Source organism: Vanacampus margaritifer, chromosome 2, assembly GCF_051991255.1.
Source record: "Vanacampus margaritifer isolate UIUO_Vmar chromosome 2, RoL_Vmar_1.0, whole genome shotgun sequence".
Classification (NCBI taxonomy): Eukaryota; Metazoa; Chordata; class Actinopteri; order Syngnathiformes; family Syngnathidae; genus Vanacampus; species Vanacampus margaritifer.
Window position 1 is genome coordinate 34,110,425 of NC_135433.1, and position 20,814 is coordinate 34,131,238.

At 42.1% G+C, this 20,814-nt stretch overlaps 1 protein-coding gene across 1 annotated transcript in view; it reads left to right on the plus strand.

Annotated features, from left to right (window-relative positions):
• Positions 1-20,814, plus strand: part of LOC144043079 (uncharacterized) — an 80,223-nt gene that overhangs the window by 33,186 nt on the left and 26,223 nt on the right. Inside the window, exons 3-9 of the mRNA XM_077556320.1 lie at positions 6,344-6,483; positions 9,155-9,253; positions 11,598-11,729; positions 12,597-12,716; positions 13,166-13,204; positions 15,319-15,384; positions 16,359-16,418. Coding sequence (XP_077412446.1) covers positions 6,344-6,483; positions 9,155-9,253; positions 11,598-11,729; positions 12,597-12,716; positions 13,166-13,204; positions 15,319-15,384; positions 16,359-16,418 — 656 coding nt within the window. The remainder of the gene's footprint in view (positions 1-6,343; positions 6,484-9,154; positions 9,254-11,597; positions 11,730-12,596; positions 12,717-13,165; positions 13,205-15,318; positions 15,385-16,358; positions 16,419-20,814) is intronic.

Here is a 20,814-nt window from a genome sequence, read left to right on the forward strand (position 1 = left end):
TCAGTACTAGATGGCCTTAAATCCTTCACATGGCCCCTAGTAAAATTGCTAAATTGTAATATATAGTTATTTCTTTAAATTGATCTGTCATTGTTTTGGGGGAGAAATTGTATCTACCAAAAGTACTATTGGTAGGCCTGTCAGTATTTGGTATTGGTATCAGTGACTACTCAAGGGTTAAGTAGGCTATTCGTACTGGTAAAGGTCTGAAGAAGAGTTGTATTGAATATCCCTAATTTTAAGACCATTAGAAATGACGGTAGGTAGTGTGAGTTGTTACTAAAATGTAATGCATGCATCCTTGGGAGATACAAAGTAGATCTCAGTTGATATATCAAAAAGCATGTGAAATCTAACCTATTTGGTAGAGGTAAAAAAGTGTCACACTTAATTTTGCATCTAAATAAAATTGGGTTTGTGTTGTGTCACTTGCGCCTTGAACTTTTGTTAATTCAAATCGACAAAGGTGGAGAAATTGAGTCAAGAAGAAGAGTGCTCCTGACAGTGTTAACTTTCTCCTCTTTGGCAGACAGTGAAATCTAAACGCAATGTTTGAAGAGCGCTAAATAATTTTGGACTACACGGCAAGCAACTTCACTCAGTCAGGCTCGCCGAGAGGCTCCCTGTCTCATCCCAGGGATCCAGATGTAGTAACAGCTATTCCATGTTGCCCCGGGCTTTGGGTAGCGGCATGATTTAGGTGTCACGGACAGGGTAATTCACATCCTGTCGCTTTGATGAACGGCATACGTGATGTAATAGGACGAGGCATTCTCCGAAGAGTTCACTCTGAGATTGAAATGAGAATGAACTGACTGCGGGAAGGGTAAAAAAGAAAAAGAGGGAATAGAACAGAGAAAAGAGTATGATTCAGTGGGACGGGGAAGTGAGCAACAAGAGGAGTCTTTCTCATTTGCTCCCCTCACTTGACTTCAGCCTCTCTCATTTTTACCCATTTTTCTATCCGTGAATAAAAACCACTCCAGTCAGTTCAGTAAATCCAGCTTCTGCAGCTTGGCTGTAACAAGGCCGCAGGGCCGAGTCCTCTGTGGCTCTTTCATTGGCTCTGTTGGCCTGCTTAGTTAAATGGCCGAGCTGGAGGAAGGCCCATCGATTTAAGCTAAGTGGAGGGGGGGAAAGCGCACAGAAAGCGGGGCTATTACGCACACGGCCATGCGGCTCATCATAGGGGACTCTCTGCTCCTGACTTTAGCATGTTAATCACATGTGCTGCAGGGAGCAATGTCGCAATTCACTAAGATGCTATTTAGATCCATATAAATGGAAATGGGGCAACATAAATGGATGCACGGCTTGAGGTTGATGTGGGCATGCCGGCACAGGTGAAGGAGACTATCAAGGACCAGGATGATGATGACACATACTTAGACAAAACATATAGTAGGAGGCTAGAAGCGAAGAGAGATTTTAGGGCGAATGAGTCACATTTCTTTGACACTTTCCTGCAAGCACAGAAAAGAGAATGTAATATAAAATGTGAATGGATATATTCCAACAAGGCGAGATTGTTAAATGTACTTCTTTTAACAATAAGATGTGTGTGAATAGTTATTGACTTTTTATATAAAACTCTGAGTAACTGTGGTGTATGTTAAAAAGCCTCATGTATTAGGAACATGTCCACTCAGTTCAACGCGTGCAGTTTATTTATGTCTTCTTCCGCATTAGCAGAAGGGAATTAATGAAATTAGGCTAATTGTTACTGTCCGCTAGTCAGCCTTCCTTTCCAAAAGCGCCACAGAAATAGATCATTTAACTCAGCTATGTTTTGAGCAACATTTATGCTCGTGTGAACACCAGACACAAATTACATGAACAACCGTAGGCACGGCTGTCTTGTAATTTTAAGACAGAACGTAGAAGAAGAAGAAAACATATATGGTCTGATGTTTCCTAATAAGTTCATTCGTGTAACATTGACCACTGAAAATATGTCTAGCAACAGGCTAGCTGCAAAATGTCTGACCTAACAGTATGACATTTAGCTTGAAAAAAATAATGACCTTTTACCAGACAACATTGCAGAAACAACAGACAATTATCTTAATAGGCCTACTTTCATTTCACCTTTTAATTCTGAGCCCAAGCTTGCCATAATGCCAAGGTTTATTTTATTTTTTATTTTATTTTATCCTGCAGCTGAAATTAAGTTTGACACACCCCAGAATGCCTTGATAGTCTGGAGATTCATCGCATTTTGCACAGATTGCCAGATGGTGCAACACAGCTCCATAAAATTGAGCTTCCTCCACAGTAGCTACACTTTATTTTCTTTGTACAAGCGCCACAGAAAAGAATGACAATTTGTTGGTACCCTTCTGGTCATGTGATAATAATAAAAGAAGAAGAAGCAGCTTGCGTTATTAGAGGAATTTGGAACAATGCTTGTTAAACAATCCTAAAAGCTTCTGTGAGAATGTCCTTCAGAGAGATGGCAAAACTGGGGCTTTTTGTGAAGAAAAAATGAAATGAACACTATACAGACTGTAAAATATGTTCTCAGGCTGCTTTTCAACATCCGTCATCTACAGTATGAATCTATGCAGGGCACAATGAAATCTCAAGATCATCAAAGAATTCTGGAGTGCAAAGTGCTACTCAGTGTCAGAAAACTTCAGGTCATGCATCCTCCATCAGGATATTGACCTAAAAAAACACAGCTAAAAACAGCTCTAACATATCACTGGACTATTCAGAAAAACCCTAATCTAAATCCAATTGAACATCTGTGAAATGAGCTGAAACATTCAGTCTGCAAAGGGAACTATTCAAACCTGAGACAGTTGGAACAGCGTGCTCAAAAGTAGGCAAAAAAAAAAGTCTGATTGAAGGTGAAGTAAAAATATTAAGTTAAAGGTAACATCATTTCTGTACAGTCCAGTTTCTTTATTATTTGTTGTTCACAAAACTAAAGTAGCCTAATGTCAGATGTTCATTAGTTCACTTTCTGAACAAAATCATGATGCATTTGAATATTTGTGTAATGTTTCTGTTTTTAACCCTTTATCATAATGTCATCTGAGCTTTCAGAATAGAGGTAAAAGAGGTCCAAAATCTAATGTGGGAGAGGTTACTGGCCAAACTACTATACTCATTTCTGGTCTAAAAAAATTACAAAAATGGCAAAATATTCCTTTTTTTAAAGACCCGGCTACATATGGACAGGGTGTGAAGCTGATCCATCGCACTGGAAAGATAACCGACCATAATTAACAACCACTTTTTCGCCATTTACACTGCAGAAAAATCTTTGCCGCAAACCTCTGTAATATTTACGATTTTGACAATGTACACAATACCCCTCATTAACTCTGTAAGTGTGTACAATCCATCATTTAACCGTCAGTTAGTTTTGGCTCGAGGAGTCTGCTGCCTTTAAAAGTGAATCTGTGTTTGCCGAGGCTTATGAAAGTTATTTTGTTTGCATGGGGGAGGCAGATGGCAGGGACAGATTTGCCTTCCTCAAACATCATCCATTAGACATCTTTACTCCCGCTTAAATGATATGAGGTCAGAGAGGACACAATGACTGTTGTCATTTAAGTCCTCTGCAGAGATTATCTCCTGAATGTAACGTCAACACAGTAAGAAGACGAGGCACAGGAGGCTTCACCGAGGCAATTATGAATAGCCAGAGGGGCGGTGTTATTTTAACGCAAGGAGACAAGCAGACACCGGTACATGCTCATAGCGGGTCAAAGGTTAAGCTTCCTCGACGCCCGTTTCCCCAACAAAAAGTTTGCAGTTGCCAAGACCTTATATCTGGAGGGACACTTCTGACACTCCATCTGCTGCCATCTGTCCCCTCGCTGTCCCCATTCTAGTGTGGTGATGGGAGACAAGCCCTGAAACAGTACGGAGGAGCACGGCTAACTGTAATTCTTCTCTCCGTGGTGCTCTTCCACAGCCAGTTTGGCTATTGTAGCATTTGCTGGGAGCTTTTACTCTCCAGCTGGTTTCCATTTCTTTTTATAGATATCAAACTGTTCCACAATATTTCTGAATATTGTTAGAAAGGCCCGCCAGCCGTTGCGGCAAAGGTCTCTGTTGTGCTCTAACCTCTTTCAGACCACCAGGACTCCCCAATGGCGGGCGGTGCCGTGTTAGGATCCACTTAGACGCAGACCAACAGTAGACAATACTCTAGGCAAGCCTCTGTCAGGCACATTATGAGCATCAGGCTCATGGGCCAGAAATGTTGTGAGGACCATTCAACCTTGGGTAATTGTAAATCCAAAAAAAAAAAAGCCAGAGGAATATGTGTCACCACACCTCACACACACACACGCACACACACGCGCACACACACACGCACACACACACATACACACGTCGTCCCTCTTCCTCGCAATGTGTGACAACATGAAACAGTATGCTTCACAGCCCTTTAGTCTTCAAATACAGCACACTCGCTTGTCTTGATCTGAACCCAGAGCACGTTGCACACGAGTTATGCCACTGTGTCAAGATTCTCATTCAGTATGCAAAGCCAGATTTTTTAGATTTTTTTTTGAAGATCTCTGTCTGCATAAAGCTCTAAATCTCCGGTGAAGTGTTATTAGGGGAAAATGGCACGTTGAATGTAAAGAAACAAATGGCACAGAACATCTGGTTAGAACTCATCGGAGAAAGCTGTACTGAAACGGACTGATGGTGTTTAAAATGCAACTGGAGCAGCATGCATTTTACAACACATTACAGTATGAGTCAGTAAAATCGGGACGGAATGCTTAATACTGTATGAATAGACTGCGGAGCCCTTGTACAAAGGATTGTTTGAATCGGGAACAGCAAAGGGTATTTTGCTTCATTTGCATCTTTCTTGAAGGATTCATGCACTGTAAATATATGATATGTTCTGATATATGTTTTGAAGTGCTCTCCACCTTTTTAATGTGTGCGTGCGTGACATGCTGTGTTCAGTACATTGTGGCTGTATTTAAGACTCATCTTCCTTTGGCAGTGAAACAAGCCTAAATTAGGCCTAGATTTGACATTCACTTGCTTAGAGACTTTAATGACTTAAGCATCATCAAGCCCTCCCCCAACGTTTGGAGGATTCTGCCCTCATGAATTAATGAGAGAGTGTGCATAGCCAAGACAAGCGCTTGCATTAGACCCAAGACTTTGCGTTCATTTGAATAACCCAGATAAATTCTTTTTTTTTTTTAGACAAAGAACAATTCTGTTCAATTAAGATTGAAAATCCACAGATTGAAGTCTTGATCGCATGAATTGTTTCTTATTGGTGTTGGCATTTAAACTTCTGTTTTCACACATGCTGTTACTTACACAAGGCCCTTTTCCTTTGATGTTAAATGATGTGCCTGTGACCTAGAATTGAGCGAATAAAGGGCCTTGAAAACGATTCAATTCTCCAAGGTGCTTGAGACCTTGAAAAATCTTCTCTCCATGCTCACACTGGGTACGTTTACATGGCGACAATATTGGGGTTAAAATCAAAATTCTGTTTTTTATAAGATTTGGAATACAGCAAATCAGGAGTTACTCCTGTCAACATGGTAACGTGATTCCCACCTAAACGGCAACGCACGGGCAGTGTCACTATGCAAATAGATGTCATCTCTGCTGACAAAAGTGTGTTCCTATGCTGCAGAATTTGGGTTAGCATTGCGTGCGGGATGACGTGCAAACAAGTAGCCTACTTCGGACTTCCCTTATGCTCCCTAGCACTCAAAAGGCCAATATTGCTTGTGGATACAGCATGTGCAGAAAACAAACCAATGATCCTTTCAAACGAGGTGTCATGAACACGTTTACCGTACGGTTAGTAAAGGGTTAACCCAGGGGTCTTATTCTGGTTTATCAAAGCTTAAATAGGAGCTTTTTTGTTTACATGGCCTTTCAAAACCCGAAATTTGCTCATACTAGGTTTTGAAAGGGTTATTGACTCCAGGTTACGGGGAAACGTTTTTTACACTTACAAACACACATGTTGAGGGTTCAGGCTCATGTATTTACAGTGGTAAATCTGTAAACAGCGCAAAACAAAATGAGCGTCAGTATCATGTGTCAATCATCATCAGAAAGGGTCGGAGGGACGGAAAGATATGTAGACACACTTGTCAAGCAGCCATCTCCGAACCCTGCCTTCACCCAGAGAGGCCCCGGTCGGTGAAAGTTGGTTTGACTTCAAAAGGAGCTTGCGGTGAAGACAGTAAACCAATTTTTTGCTTCATTATTTCCTCACTCGCCACTAATTTATGATTCACTCTGCATTTCCTGTTCCATAAATATTTATGCCAGAGCGGCCGACTCATGCATCCTGTCCTCTCCTTCCCTCTTTGTCTTCCCGCCGCAGGTCAGGACCGCACCGAGGCGGGGCTTATTAAGCGTTTCCGTGGAGATGGTGTGCGCTACAAGGCCAAGCTGATCGGGATTGATGAGGTGACAGCAGCACGCGGGGACAAGCTGTGCCAGGATTCCATGATGAAGCTCAAGGTGCAGACTTCAGTGTGCGTGTTTGTGTGTGTGAGTGTGTAATTGAACTCTTCACATCTCACTTACTCAGATATGGACAAGAGATGTGTGAGCATGTCTGAATTGTCTCTTAAATGAGTAACAGGCCTTGCCTTCTCACTCACAGTTTATGATTCACTTTAACAGCCCAAAAGAACTGAACAGACAGAACAAATAAAAGGCATTCCTGATTAGGTTGCACAATGGACCGTCTTTGTCAAACTTAGTGCTTCACTTCATTCGTCCCATAGAAAATGTCCTTTCTCAATGCTCTCCCAATGAAAATCCAACAGAGTTGCAATATTTTTCTCTACTTCCAACAGTTCTGCAATCGAAGGTCCCCCCCATGGAGGATTGTTACTGGGAGTGGGAAAACCTTACCAGACTCATATTCGCTCCCAGTAGATAAGTTCAATAAAACAACCTTTTCGCAGCCTGGATCTGACATTCCGGCATTAACCTCTATAGGACACTAGCAGTGAGCTGCCAACAGCCAGAAGTAGTCAATACACAACTGCTATTATCTGGACTGGGGATAAAGAAGGGGACAGGGTCTCTATTGAGCCGCCTCTCACTGCCGTGAGGCCTAATCCACCAAGCGGAGAAGGCGATGGCTGATTGACACAGCTATCGACTCTCCCACTGGTCCGTTGCTTGTGCTGTTGATCTGGGCTCGCCCACACTGCTGCTTTGTAGAAGCAGATATACTATAGACCGTTTTTGGCAAAAGCAATTCCTTTTATTCACCGTAAATTTCAGTCAGTGTTTCAGATAAATTGGCTGTGTGCAGCTGTGTTATGAATAATAGCAATGAGTTCAAAAGCGTTCTAAAAGCTTTTATTAGATATTCTATTCCAATTCAGTAGCATTAAGAAGCAGAAAAGTAATTGGCCAGAGTTTCCTCCCTCTGGCCAATTTGTCTGACTCTTCCAGCAGAAGCAACTGACATTCCAGGCCAACCACTAAACGTAGTCTCTCAAGAGTGTCTACCTGGACGATATCACCAGGTAGCTGTCTTGCAGGCATTCTCACCAGAAGCACGAGCCCCCCTGAATGACTGAGCCTCACCCCCTATCTCTACAGGAGAACCCAAAAACCCTTTGAAGGAAAGTCGAGGCTCAATCCACTGTTGTCGATGTTACAGAGACATGCCAACCAAGACAGTCCCATTATATCTAGGAACTTCAGAAAATCTAGATGAATCTCATCCAGTCCTGGTTCCCTGCCACCAAGAAGCTTTTTAACCACCTTGGCAACCTCCCCCCAAGAGATATGGTGAAATAGCCAACCTCTGAGTCCTCAGACTCTTCTTCTTCAAAGAAACGCATGTTGGTGTAATTTAGGAAGTTTTCATGGTATTCCCCCCACGATCCACTAGGGCTGTTAAAAAAAAAAAGCGATTCGATAAGTAGCCGAATCAATGTTTCAACATAATTTTTTTTTATGGAAATATTCAACAATACGTCTTACTTAGGTTTAGGGTTCACACGTTAAGCATGGAAGAATGTTATATTAATGGAACATTAAGCCATAATATTTTATTTCAATGCTGTTTAAACAAAAAACATATTGTTTGTTAAATACAGTGGCTTACAGTTATAAGCCTGAAGTTTCAAATGAATAAATACATTTTCATAAAAATCTTACGGCGTACATGTACAAGTTTACTGATTAGTATTTTCTAAATTTGAGTTTTTTAAAAATCGCAATAATCAACTTATAGATCCATATCGGGATTAATCGTATCGAATTGAATCGTGACCTATGAATCGTGATACGGATCGAATCGCCAGGTACTAGGAAATACGCACCCCTACGATCCACCATACACAGTGTTTGATGGTGCACCACTTGTGCCACCAGATAGTGGACCAGAATCTCTTCAAAGTCATGCTTGCCAAGAGTCAAGCCCAGGTCTGGACTGAGAAATGTTGTGTGTCTTTGCCTTTGTCTATCGTAACCCAAATGAAAGAAATCAGAATGACCTGCATGTCAAATATGAGCTGAGCTGAAAAGTTTTGAGGTGAAGGGAGGCTGATTACAAATGAGGTCGACCACTTGTTAATGTCACTGCGGTTTTGTCAGACATTAGGCAGGTCTTTTCCTCTCCTGCTTTTTCTTCTCTGGCAACCTTTGTTCTATAAAAGACACGTCAAGCGCACTGGTAGCGTCAAAAAGAACATAGTGGAAATGTTAAGTGTTTTTTTCCCCCCACTTTTTTTTTTTAAATTAGAATTGAGACGACTTCAAAGGCTGGCTCAATTGTTCAGTCAGCAATAAGTGCAAGCTGCTGGAGCAAACGGCCCGCTGCATTTTGTCAGCAAATCTTCACTTATTGTTGTCAGCTAGCACTCACGTGTGCCCACACTGAAGTGAAGTAAAACCCCCTCAAAGAAGATGTGGGCGAAAATTGGCCAGGTAGGAGAAAAAGCCTGTAATTATACATCGATTTGGCTGCAGAAGGTGATGTGAATTTGTGTGAGTGATACTTTCAGAAAGAACAAGCTGTCTTCTCACACCTTACGTAACCGCTGTCACCCTATCCCCCAACGTCCCCTCCATCGCCCACTCACCTAGACGAAAGCTCTGCATCGCTCATTCAGAACTCGTGCTTTCATCCATCTCACGTCTATATCCCTTTTATCTCCTGCAGGGCATGGCATCCACGGCACGTTCCAAAGGGGAGCACAAGCAGAGGGTCTTCTTGACAATCTCTTTTGGAGGGATCAAGATTTACTGTGAAAGATCAGGGGTGAGTATCAAGTCAGCGAGGGTAGGTCCAGGGGTATGTACTCATTCCAGCTGCACCAGGAGGTCTCTGCCAGATGCCTTACTAGGAAGTTGCTGCGCAGGACTTCCAGAGGGCAGATGTTTGCGCACTCGACTACACAATGGCTGCCAGGTCCGCCATCTTGTGAGCTTGGCATTAAAACAACATCTTGCAACACAGGAGGGACAATTCACAAGGTTATTCCGATCATTTTTATCACTGGCTTGGATCAATCTTTCCAAAGAATATCTTCCGGATCGTGACGAATGGTGGCAGATCTTTGGCAGTAGCTCATTGAATTAAACTGGTTGAACTTATATCCCAATAAAAGCAAGATTATGCTCGGGGAAGTATTTCAGATCATTCAGGGCCTGTCTGCTTGCTAATGATGTAGCACAGTGCAATGAGCAATATTATGGTAATGTTAGGAGACGGGCTGTTTCTACCTCCATCTTGGTCTTTTTCCCCTTGGCGAGCTCACAGGCCTGCTGTTCCATTACGGGATGATCGAGAGGCCTGACTCAACCACCCACCCGCCTCCCCCTCCCTCATCCTGCGGCATAGTGTCAGCTAGATAGGCCCACTCTGCTCATCAGAGCTAACTGATAATTAGCACGCTGTTCCACCCCTTAATGATCATTTCCACTAATACTAATTACACTGCAGCTCCACCTCAGCTGTGCTAAACTTATAATTATGCAGTATTTGTCCCGTAGCTTTCGACCTCCATGCCACAACCCCTTACCACCCTACCTCTATGATAACATCTATTTTGTATATGACTGATGTGCTAATGGCGTGCCATTAAGCGCACCAACCGGCTCAGTACGTTTGACAAGCCTATTTGTTGTTTGGGAAATCATGTCCCCTAATGCTCATCATTTAATTTACTGATTACTGGCGGTAAATAACACTGCACACGCAGTATCTCTTGAGTTATTATGGAGGAAATGGGAATCGTTCCCATGCAGGCGGTAAGCATTTTGATGGAAACACTTTAGGTAAAGCTGACATGATTCTCTCCTGAATAGAGTTTTGTATTCTACATTAATTCAGGCATTACTCGCGATGCTCCCTGCTGAATTTGTCTAATATAAAGCTCCTCCCTTGCGCATTAGCTTATCTCTACTAATAGGGGGTGTGCAGGCGTGACAGATCCCAAAAAGAGAGTGATGATGTGTGTTTTTCCAATTTTTGGGTTTTTTTTTTATTTACCACCTGGTGTGTTAAAACTAAGTTTCGCTCAGCAAGTCAATTCAGTCAAGTTTCTATGTAATAATCTTACACTGAAAAATATTTATGTAGGTAGTGCGGCGTAATAGCATGTCGGTTTTCGTCGCATATTCCAGCTTCCTACCATTATTCCAAAACATGTTAGGTTAAATGAAACTTTCCACAATATGAATGTGAGTGTGATTGGTTGTTTGTCTATATGTGCCCTGCGACTGGCTGGTGACCAGTCCATTGTGTAACCCATCCCTTGCCCAATGTCAGCTGGGACAGGCTACAGCTCACTTGTGAGGACAAGCGGTATAGAGCATTTTTAAGGTCCCACATTTAAAAGTGAAATTCACTCTTTGCATAGAAGGGAATCATTTTGACAGCATGTATTTGTCAATTTAAACCTTCCTTTTCCTTCTGTTAAATAACACATATTAGCCAACTATTACTGATGGAAACATAATTATGTACTGTCATTTAAGCTTCCCAATAACCAATACGTAACCAGCTATGCCCTGATCAGATTGTGACCAAACTGATTGTAATGCACGATTATCCTTGTCAATTACTCTTTCCGCCTGTACATCCAAAATTGGTAGTCTTTAAAGCAACACTAAGGAACATTCAGTTTATGTTGATTATGGTGGCGCCTTATGGACAAAAGTTAATGCTATGCCTGAAGGAAGACCACATTTCCCATGAGGACAAGCGCATTGCATCGTTTTTGAGCTCACGCCAGCGAGTGAAAATCTGGCCAATGTGGATCATTGACTTTACTTTTATCCGGGTCGCTTCTCTTTTTCTTTTTTTTGTCTTCTCAGACAAAACTTTTCAGTTGTTTTGCAGTTTCTGCCAGGAAAGCAGTAATCGTGCATCAATATTCAAATTGACTTCTGTCTTTGTAACGAATGGGTAAAGAGGGAAATGACGTATGCCATAAAGCAGTCAGCACACTTGTAGTATTTTGTGTGGCAGTGTTCCTACCATCCTCCTCAAAGTTGCTTAGTGCCAGTAAAAATGATACAGACCACCTCGGACCATGGCAAAGGTACCATTCAACTAGTTTGACGGGCCTAAACATGTCTTCTCTGCCTCTGTTTTCCAGGTACTCCAGCATCAGCATTCAGTCCATGAAATCAGCTACATTGCCAAGGACACCAGGGATCACCGGGCATTTGGCTACGTTTGTGGGAAGGAGGGCCACCACAGGTTTGTCGCCATCAAGACTTCCCAGTCGGTGAGTATGTCGATGGAAGCATTTGTCAACTCATCTATTATAATATCTTTTATATAGTATATGTTTTACATGTAAAGCGCTTTGAAGGCAGTGTAAGGTGGGAAAGCGCTATATAAATGAAGAACCATTTATCAGTTACCTTATAACGAGAGACGACGTGGGTTATGCATGGAATCCTATTCGTTGGGTTAGGGTTAGGGAAGAAAGTGCACACACCGGTCGGCGATATGCGTCAGTTAGTATTGATCAATTGACGGGGTTTTTAGTGGGGTGGTTGGCCCGAAAATGGACCGGCTGTTCGGGAAACTGCTGAAATTCCAGATGGCCAGTCTACCCATGAAAATTAATAACATGAAATTTTCTAAATTTGATTACTGAATGCATGAATACCATCCATTTTCTGTATCGCGTATCCTCATTAGGATCCAGGAGTGAGCTGGAGCCACTCCACAGTATTTTGCATATTGCTAGCCTCAGGCCAAAATATCATAAGTCCCAATTTGTTACATTTCATTGATCAGTCCACACATATTGGTGTTATTTTTGTATTATTTATTATTGACCAATCAAAAGTGTTGAAAATTGCCTGCTTTTTTTGATGATGCAATGTTAATGGTTGAACAAACATGCCGTTTTTGGAGTCTCCTAAAAGGTGACTAATTTGGAGGTACAAGTTTTTGGCCCGACACAGGATATGTATATTGTGTAATCATATATATTGTATAATTGTAATCTATCCAATTCAGGATATATTAGCATATTTGCGCCTGTCTTGAATCTCCAAATCCTCCTCTTGCCCGAGTGAAGTGAGTGGATTACTCCCCATTTCTCACACCATCTTCCTTCGATTTTCACTCCTCTGCACAGGCGGAGCCTCTCATCATTGACCTGCGTGACCTCTTTACACTCATCTACGACATTAAGCAGCGAGAGGAGATGGAGAAAAAGGCCCAGAAGGACAAACACTGTGAACAGGCCGTCTACCAGGTAGGACTGAAAAAGAACATTGCATTATATTTTACATTCAGAGGCACGATCACACATGATAATTCATACACCAAAGATAAAAATCATTTTGATGTACACAAGAGACAGTGTTTCTTTGCCTATTTACCGTACACTCACTCACCGACTTTATTAGGAACACCTGTACAGTCTTCTGAGCTTCAATGCAAATAAGCAATCATATTCATAAATACTTCCCTGAGAGTATCATTATTTTTGAAAGAGATGACATATTAAATACAGCACCTGAAATGGATGTCATTATATTTTGTTCTGCACTAGTGCTGAAACAGGAGCTGCAATGTATTCTCTCATATCGCAAATTATGTGTGCACTCATGCTTGCTGGCAAAAACACCAAAAAAGGTCCATTATTTCCATACTATTGTGCTGTAAAACGTGTCGTGTGCCTTCTATCCTCCTGCCGCACAGACCATCCTGGAGGACGAAGCAGACGATCCCGTTTACCAGGTAGGTTTGCAGGCACACATTGCAAGAATCCTCGTGGCTTTCTTGCTTTATCCTTGAAAATTCAAGAGCATTTGATTCTTCATTTGCATACTTGATCTGGTCACTGATCTGTTCAAATTAATGATTCAACAAGTTTCACCACCCAGCGATCCCCAGCGGACCATCTTCGCAGACCGTTTTGTTCAACCATTCAACTTCCATTTGCCAGTGCGATGTTGTAAAACCATATTATTTTTTTTATGTTGATTTGTGTCAGTGTTCCAGTCTCTTCCAAAGATCTGCTCCCACCCAGAATTGTGATTTACCCCTCTTTTTGGCTGCACTCGATTTTATGTTTCTGTGTTTCTGCTCACACTGAATACAGACAACACTAACTCTTACGCTGACCTCATATGTGTAAACGCCTCCCGATTCATCTGTTTGTTGCTTTTGAATATCTGCATAGTCATTCATTTGGCAGTGTTATTTTGAAGTTGGTTGACAAAACTACAGCTACGGGGCCAGGGACTCTACATTTTTAGAAATCACTCATACTGATGATGGTGTCTGACACATTCTACAATTAATTGCTGATTGTATCAAATTTAGCCCTTTGTACATACGTAAATTTGACTCTATTTAGAGTAAATTTGACTGTATTTAGAGTGGGACCAAATAGACTCAGTTTTAGAGTAAGCTAGTAATTACACATGGAAGAGTGTAAAATAAAGAAAAAAAATGTTTGTTAGTTTTTTTTTTGGGGGGGGGGGGGCTCAAGGGTTGAAGAACGAACTCACGGCCTTAAGCTTGGGAGACTGCCAAACTACCACCTGAGCCATGCCCCTCCTACTGTTGGCTTATCTCCAAGAGACCATAAATATTGTTTTTGGTCTCTTGGAGTTATAGGAAGATTCCAACTGACACGAACGATATACTAACACACAGCAGGAGCCGTGTGGCTCTGGGAGGAAAAGCTGAAGTCCATGAGTTTGTTCCTCAACCCTCGAGTGACTTTTATTTATTTTTTCAATTCTTTATTTTACTCTCTTCCAAGTGTAAATATTACTCTAAAAGTGAGTCTATTTGGTCCCACTCAAAATAGAGTCAAATTTACTCTACAAAATTTACCGTGTAGAGCACTATTTGAAAAACTGTATTTTAAATTTACACATTAAATTATGTATATTTAAATGCTATTTAAAGTGGGGCCAAATAGACTCAGTTTTCGAGTAAAATAAATAATAATAAAATAAGTCACTCAAGGGTTGGGGAATGAACTTACGATATTCACCTTGGACACTACACGAGTACCTCAGGGAGTAGATCGGCTATCTCCCAAGATTAAGTTGTGGGTTTGTTCCTCAACCCTTGAGTGGCTTTTTTAAAATGTTTTATTTTACTCTCTTCCAAGTGTAAATTTTACTTTATTTAAGAGCGGGACCAAATAGACTTAGTTTAGAGTCAAATTTACCCTACAAAATTTACTGTGTATATAATTGGATCATAGTATAAGACTTTGCTTTGTGACATTTTCCAAATATACAAGAAGCACCAAATTGAATTTGAATGCATAGAATCGTTTATTGAAACATCCAATCAAATAGAAATATATATATATATATATATATATATATATATATATATATATATATATATATTACTATAGCTGAAAAATAAACCAATATCAACTATCAGTCTTTTCATCTCAGAAATGCAAACTTTTTTTGCAATTTATTTAATTTGCGGTCCATAGCATTACAATTTGTAAACACTTACGCTTCACGAAATTTTAGACGTAGTTTTCTGTCACAGATGAAGCGCCTCATGTTTTTGTTGACCTCTGGTTACAACCTCCACATTGCAATGAACTGCTACCTGACTTACTATACTTGTGCTCTTTCCCCTTCCCACCCTTTTTTTCTTTCTCTCCTCATGCACCCACTCCTCTCCTGCTCCATTTTTTTACACCCTCCCTGTTCTCTTTTCACTCCCCACTTGATACCACCCACACCCCACCTCCCTCGTGTCCTCTCGTGTATTCTCATCATGTTGCACCCCCTCATCATCTCCCTGTAATTTACATGCAAAACTGCTGTGTGTCTCCCTTCTCTGCACTTCTACACCTTGTTCTGTAGTACATAGTGTTTGAGGCTGGACACGAACCCCTGCGTGGCCCCCAGTCAGAGGAGAGCGTTTATCAGGTACAAAGACAAAGCCTCGCCCTATTTCTTCTCCCTTATTATACACCCTGTGATAGATGATAATAGTAGTAACAGCAAGCGCCTGTCCAGCTCATCACTTTGAGACATTTCTGCAGATTCAGGTTTAAATGTGATGTGGAAAGGTCTTTGTTTTAAGATGAGAGGGAAAAGCAGTGACGGAAGTTTGTGTTTGAGATTTCAAGTAAAACATGGCTCACGTAGCATCTACCAGATGCAAGCGTAGTCAAGGTCAGTTTCATCTATGTGATTTAGGCCTTTGACTTTTTTTCTTCTTTTTTTTTGTTTCCTCTAAGACCATTTGAAGGAGAAGCTAGGACTTCAGGGACCTGTTGTACGGTTTAATCCGACGCCCTCCTCCCAGCTTTCCTTTCTCTCTTCTGCTCTCCTCCTCTTCCTCCTCCTCTTTTTGCCTCTCTGTATCTTCCTCTGAAGATGAAAGATGCAGAGAAAGAGAGCGAGAGAGATTAATCACTTGCCATGCCATTTGATCTGGCAGTGAAGCAAGATCAATAGACTTGGGGGGAAAAAACATAAGCAAAAGTTAACCAGCACAGCGAGGAAAGAGAGACGGGTGGCGAGGTTAAAAGCGACAGCTCGATCTCGTGACTGGGAGAGAAATATTAGCTGAGGCAATTTCTTATTGTCAGATAAGCTTTACGGGTACAGAATAACAATAGGCTTTCTTAATGCTCACCCAACACCCTCAGCCATTGTTTGCAATCAATATTGATTTAACTAGCATTGATTCAGCAGCACTACTGTAGAATTTGCATAATCCGATCGCTACAAAAGATAAAATTACATAAGAAATGGACTGAATCAAAATGGATGTAGTAAGCTTTTTATACTTTAGTTGTTTTAGCTCCTGATATTAAATAGTCAGCCTGCTAAATAATAAGAAAAACAGTGTTGCCATGCTATTTACATTTCAATCGACCTCCAATCCAATGCAGGTCCCAACCAGTCAGCAGAAGGAAGGGATCTATGATGTCCCCAAACGTCATTTCATGACTGTAGGTGTTCTTTTATTTTTTATTATTTGTTTCTACACACCTCCACCTTCAAACCTCTCGTCAGGATCCTCGTGGGCGGGGGGGAAAAGTCTGATAGCTGATTTGTCGACCGTGGATATGACATGCCTGCAATTTCACAGGACATTAGCGAAGCAGGCTCCAAAATGCAGCACTATTCAACATCTGATGCAGGTTCTGGCCAGATGGTCCAGACAAAATCAGCATGTCATTTGTCTGGTCCAGTTAACTGGATAAATAAATACAGGCAGAGTCAGCTCCGTCTTCCTTCAGAGGATGACAATGTGAGGTTTGTGGGTGGGGTGTTGCTGCTTTGAGTTGCATGCAGTGGAGCCATTTAGTCTTCATGTAGTCCACTAATCAAGCTGCCCCTTAATGAGAAGGCTTTCATTTCAACAGTGACTATGTTTACATACAGTCTATATTCGGGTTAAGGTCAAAATTACGGTTTCTGAAACATTCGGGATAAATCGTTTACATGCGTGAGCAGACTGAGTACTCCCTTCAGCAAACTTGCCTTCTCGCAATTTTGCTTCATTTATTGTTTTTCTCCTATTTCATAAGCATTCCATACAGTTCAGTAGTTCACTGTGTAATTTCATGCAGAGAGATAGCAGCATACTGTTGTGAAGTTGCTTAAAACAGTAGTCTTAACATTATGTGTATTTTAAAGAATATCCTGTATATATTTTTGTGTTTTTATATTATCAACTGTCGTTTAGAGGCGCCGCTCAACTTTCTCTAATGTTTTGTATTTTTCCATGACGTATGAAACGAAACTGAAACTTAACTGTAATAAAAGCGACGAGGTGGCCGGGGGAGGAGAGAGAGTCGGAAGGAGCCGAGCGTGAGTTAAGGTCTCGCGCCTCCTCTCCTCTCCCAGCCGCGGTTGCAATAAAACAAAGCAACAGCTTCTGCCTCCTTTTTCCTTGGTGCACGGTCAGTAACTAAGGGGATCTGTAATATCAGACCCAACATTTAATTGGTGCCGAAACCTGGGACCTGCATCTGGACGGACGACCGCCGCCGAACCGAGGACACCGAGAATCTGTCGACAGCGTCTCCCCTTGCGTGACGGGTCTCGTCGCTCCGGCCTCGGCCGTTCGCCCGGACACCGGGTCCTGCGAACCAGACCGGCACCGAGGACTAACAGGTATTATGCTGTTTAATTATCACGATTTACACAGAAGTTTGAAAAAGGAACACTAAATATACTGAAGAAGTAAGAGAAAAATAGAAAAGTGGGGAGTAAAAGAGAAGCGCTTGGGCGTTGGCCCGTGAAGAAGAGAAAAAAAACCCATGGTATATATGATCCGGGCATCAAAGGGATCACGGTTTTATTAGATGAGATCCAAAATACTTTTATTAACTAGTTTTTAACTTGTTAAAAAAAAGTGTCGTTTTCGGGTGCCCGGGTAGAGGAAATTAAACGTTGCCGTAAATACGTAATAATTTACACCTCCCCACTCATTGGTTACCAAAATATCTGTGTTCAATATAACTAAGATTTATTAGGTCAGAACAGAACTGACTGCGATTAAAAATAATCGCCTAAAACACAAATCATGGTTTTAAATTAGAAAGTGGTGCACCACAGAAAAGACTAAGTGTGTGTGTATTTGTGTGTGAGTTTTTGTGTGTGTGTGTTTGTGTGTGTGTGTTTGTGTGCGTGTGTTTTTTTGTGTGTGTGTGTGTGTGTGTGTTTATGAGATAAGGAAAAAAGGGAGTAACTGCTGCCCGCTCGGCAATAGATACAATGGGCCAGTCATTGAGAAAAGAAATAGAACAACACCAGGATGTTAAATTTATTGCAAGCTTTGACGCTAATGCGTGCAAGTATCTGGAATCCTGGGTGACCAAGTATGATTTTAACCCGTCTTTGAGAGATGTCAGGAACAAAGAGGAAGTTAAGAAAAGTTTAGTGGAGAAAAGAGCAAAGAAGATTAAAAAGGGAAAGAATGTAGAAAAATTGGAAGCACAACTACGTGCTGTTGAAGTGTGGATAAAACAGTGTAAAATGAGGGCAGAAAGCATTTTGGAAAGTGAGAAAAGAAAAAAGGAAAAGACAGAAAGAAAAATGTATCAGATGAAGATAAGACCAACGGAAGAAACCGGCGCCAGACGAAGAGACAACGGAAATGCACCGGCTGAAGTGCGACAGCAAAATGATCCAGAAGAGGAAGTAAACGTCAACCAACAGCGGGAACCGCCTACCCCGTCTACCTCCTCCCCAAATTCCACCTCCACGAGTTTTGGGGACGGAGCCTCCCCTCCTATTGGAAGCCGTACAAGATCAAACAAACCAACAGCAGACGTCCTGGCTGCAACAACAAAATTATACCCAGACATTCAGCAGGTGGCAGCATATCCCATGGTAGCTGTAGCCAACCCAGCTTATGGAATGCCAAATCCTGGTCAACCTGCTCATCCACAGACCTTGCTGCTCTATCGCCCATGGACCGAAGAAGAAAAAGTAGCCGCATGCGCATCAGTTCCTCCCATTGAAGACAACGTTGAAAAATGGGCAGCTGCAATTAGAGAACTACATGGATCCTATCACCTCAATGGCAATGAATTACTAAGCGTCCTACGTCTGACCGCAGGACATCGAGTTGGAAGATTCCAAGGAGCCTTTGCTCCAGCCAACCAACGAGGCCAAGTCTACCAACCAGGCCAAGAACTAGACAACGCCCTAAATACTCTTTTAGAAAGAGCCATCGCAGTGTTCAAGAAACCACCTGATTTAACTAAAGTCCGCCAATGCCGCCAAGAACCTGAAGAAAGCGCACAAAAATATGTGGACCGCCTCCAAGACGTACTGAAACTACATGGTGGCATCGAAGAAAGCACTGAGGCACAAAGCACATACCAAACATTACTGCGGGCAACATTCCTGGATGGACTAGTGGACGGTACAGTCAATTTTATCAAGAAACATTACCACACCTGGAGAACTGCCCCGGTGAATGATCTCGTAGCTTGGGCCTCACACGCTGAAGACCTAAAAAGACAAAAAGCGCAATCATCAGTCTTCAATGCCATGCACACATTTTTTCAACATGCCTCTCCTCCACCTTCTGGACCAATTTACTACCAAAACCAACCCAATCGGGGTAGAGGACGTGGACGCGGAAGAGGAAGAGGCCGACCAGCCACCAGACAGGATGTGTGCTACAATTGTGGCAAGTACGGCCACTTTGCCCGAGATTGCCGCTCCAAACAAAAAATTGAGACCCCAAAATCTGACCACTGGGATCCAACCGAATGACGCGAGCAGGAAAGGTCAAGTGATGAAAACCCTGATGACACCAGAACGATCGTCGAGGTGCTTGACCTGACAGTCCTGTTTAGCCAGATGTCCTCTATTGACCCAGCAGTAAGAAAACTAGGCTTAGGGCCATTTACTACAACATTGAAATTCATTGTGGATTCAGGAGCACAATCCTCCGTGATCACTGATCTACCAACAGGTGTCAAATTGTCAAAAAGCACAATAATGGTCATAGGAGTGGGAGGTAGACCAGCCATCCATTACTTTACCGAACCACTGACCATTATTGATGAAGACGGAACAGAATACCGAGATCAAACTTTCGTTTACGTGCCTCGTTGTCCTGAAAACCTCATCGGACGAGATTTGATAAAAGCCATGAGCCTTGTATTAATGGTCGAAGGCTCCAGCATGGTCGTGACAAAAAGAGGACAAGAAACACCAATGCAGATGTTAGTACTAGAAGGAAAAGACAAACCACGCCCATTCTACAGTCTGGATCCGATCCAAAAAGGTCCAACATCAGTAACAAACAATCTGCTACAGATGCCAGAACAAATCCTACCAAATTCAAATTGGGTGCCCCAAACCACGTACCCACTTCACTCCACCATCCGCTTCGCCCCGAACAAAGAGGACAGAGACTTCTTTGATCAATGGTCCCGATTGACAACCATGCGGGCCCAAATAAAGGACCTAATTTGGGACGAACAGGCAGGATGGATGGCAGCCACAGTAATCTTTCCAGATTACATATATGCATTAACCACATATGAAGGCGTTGGCATTCCCTTCCACATTTCACTGGCAAAACCAACAGGCTGGAGATGGAAAGACATAGGATCAAAAATAAGAGATGTAACATGGTCCGAACAACGACTTCCGTGGACCCCATGTCAAGATGGAAGATTTAAACGCATCATGTCATCAGGAAACGTGGTCTGGAGGAAAAAACTAAACTGGGTGACAACATTTGTCCCCAGCACCCACCTAAGTACATGACATCCGGAGGAAACCACGATCCTGGCACTAAAAGACGCCATGGATCAAATACCACCTCAGCTGTGGTCAGCGTCAAAAACCGATGTGGGCCTAATGACCACAGCC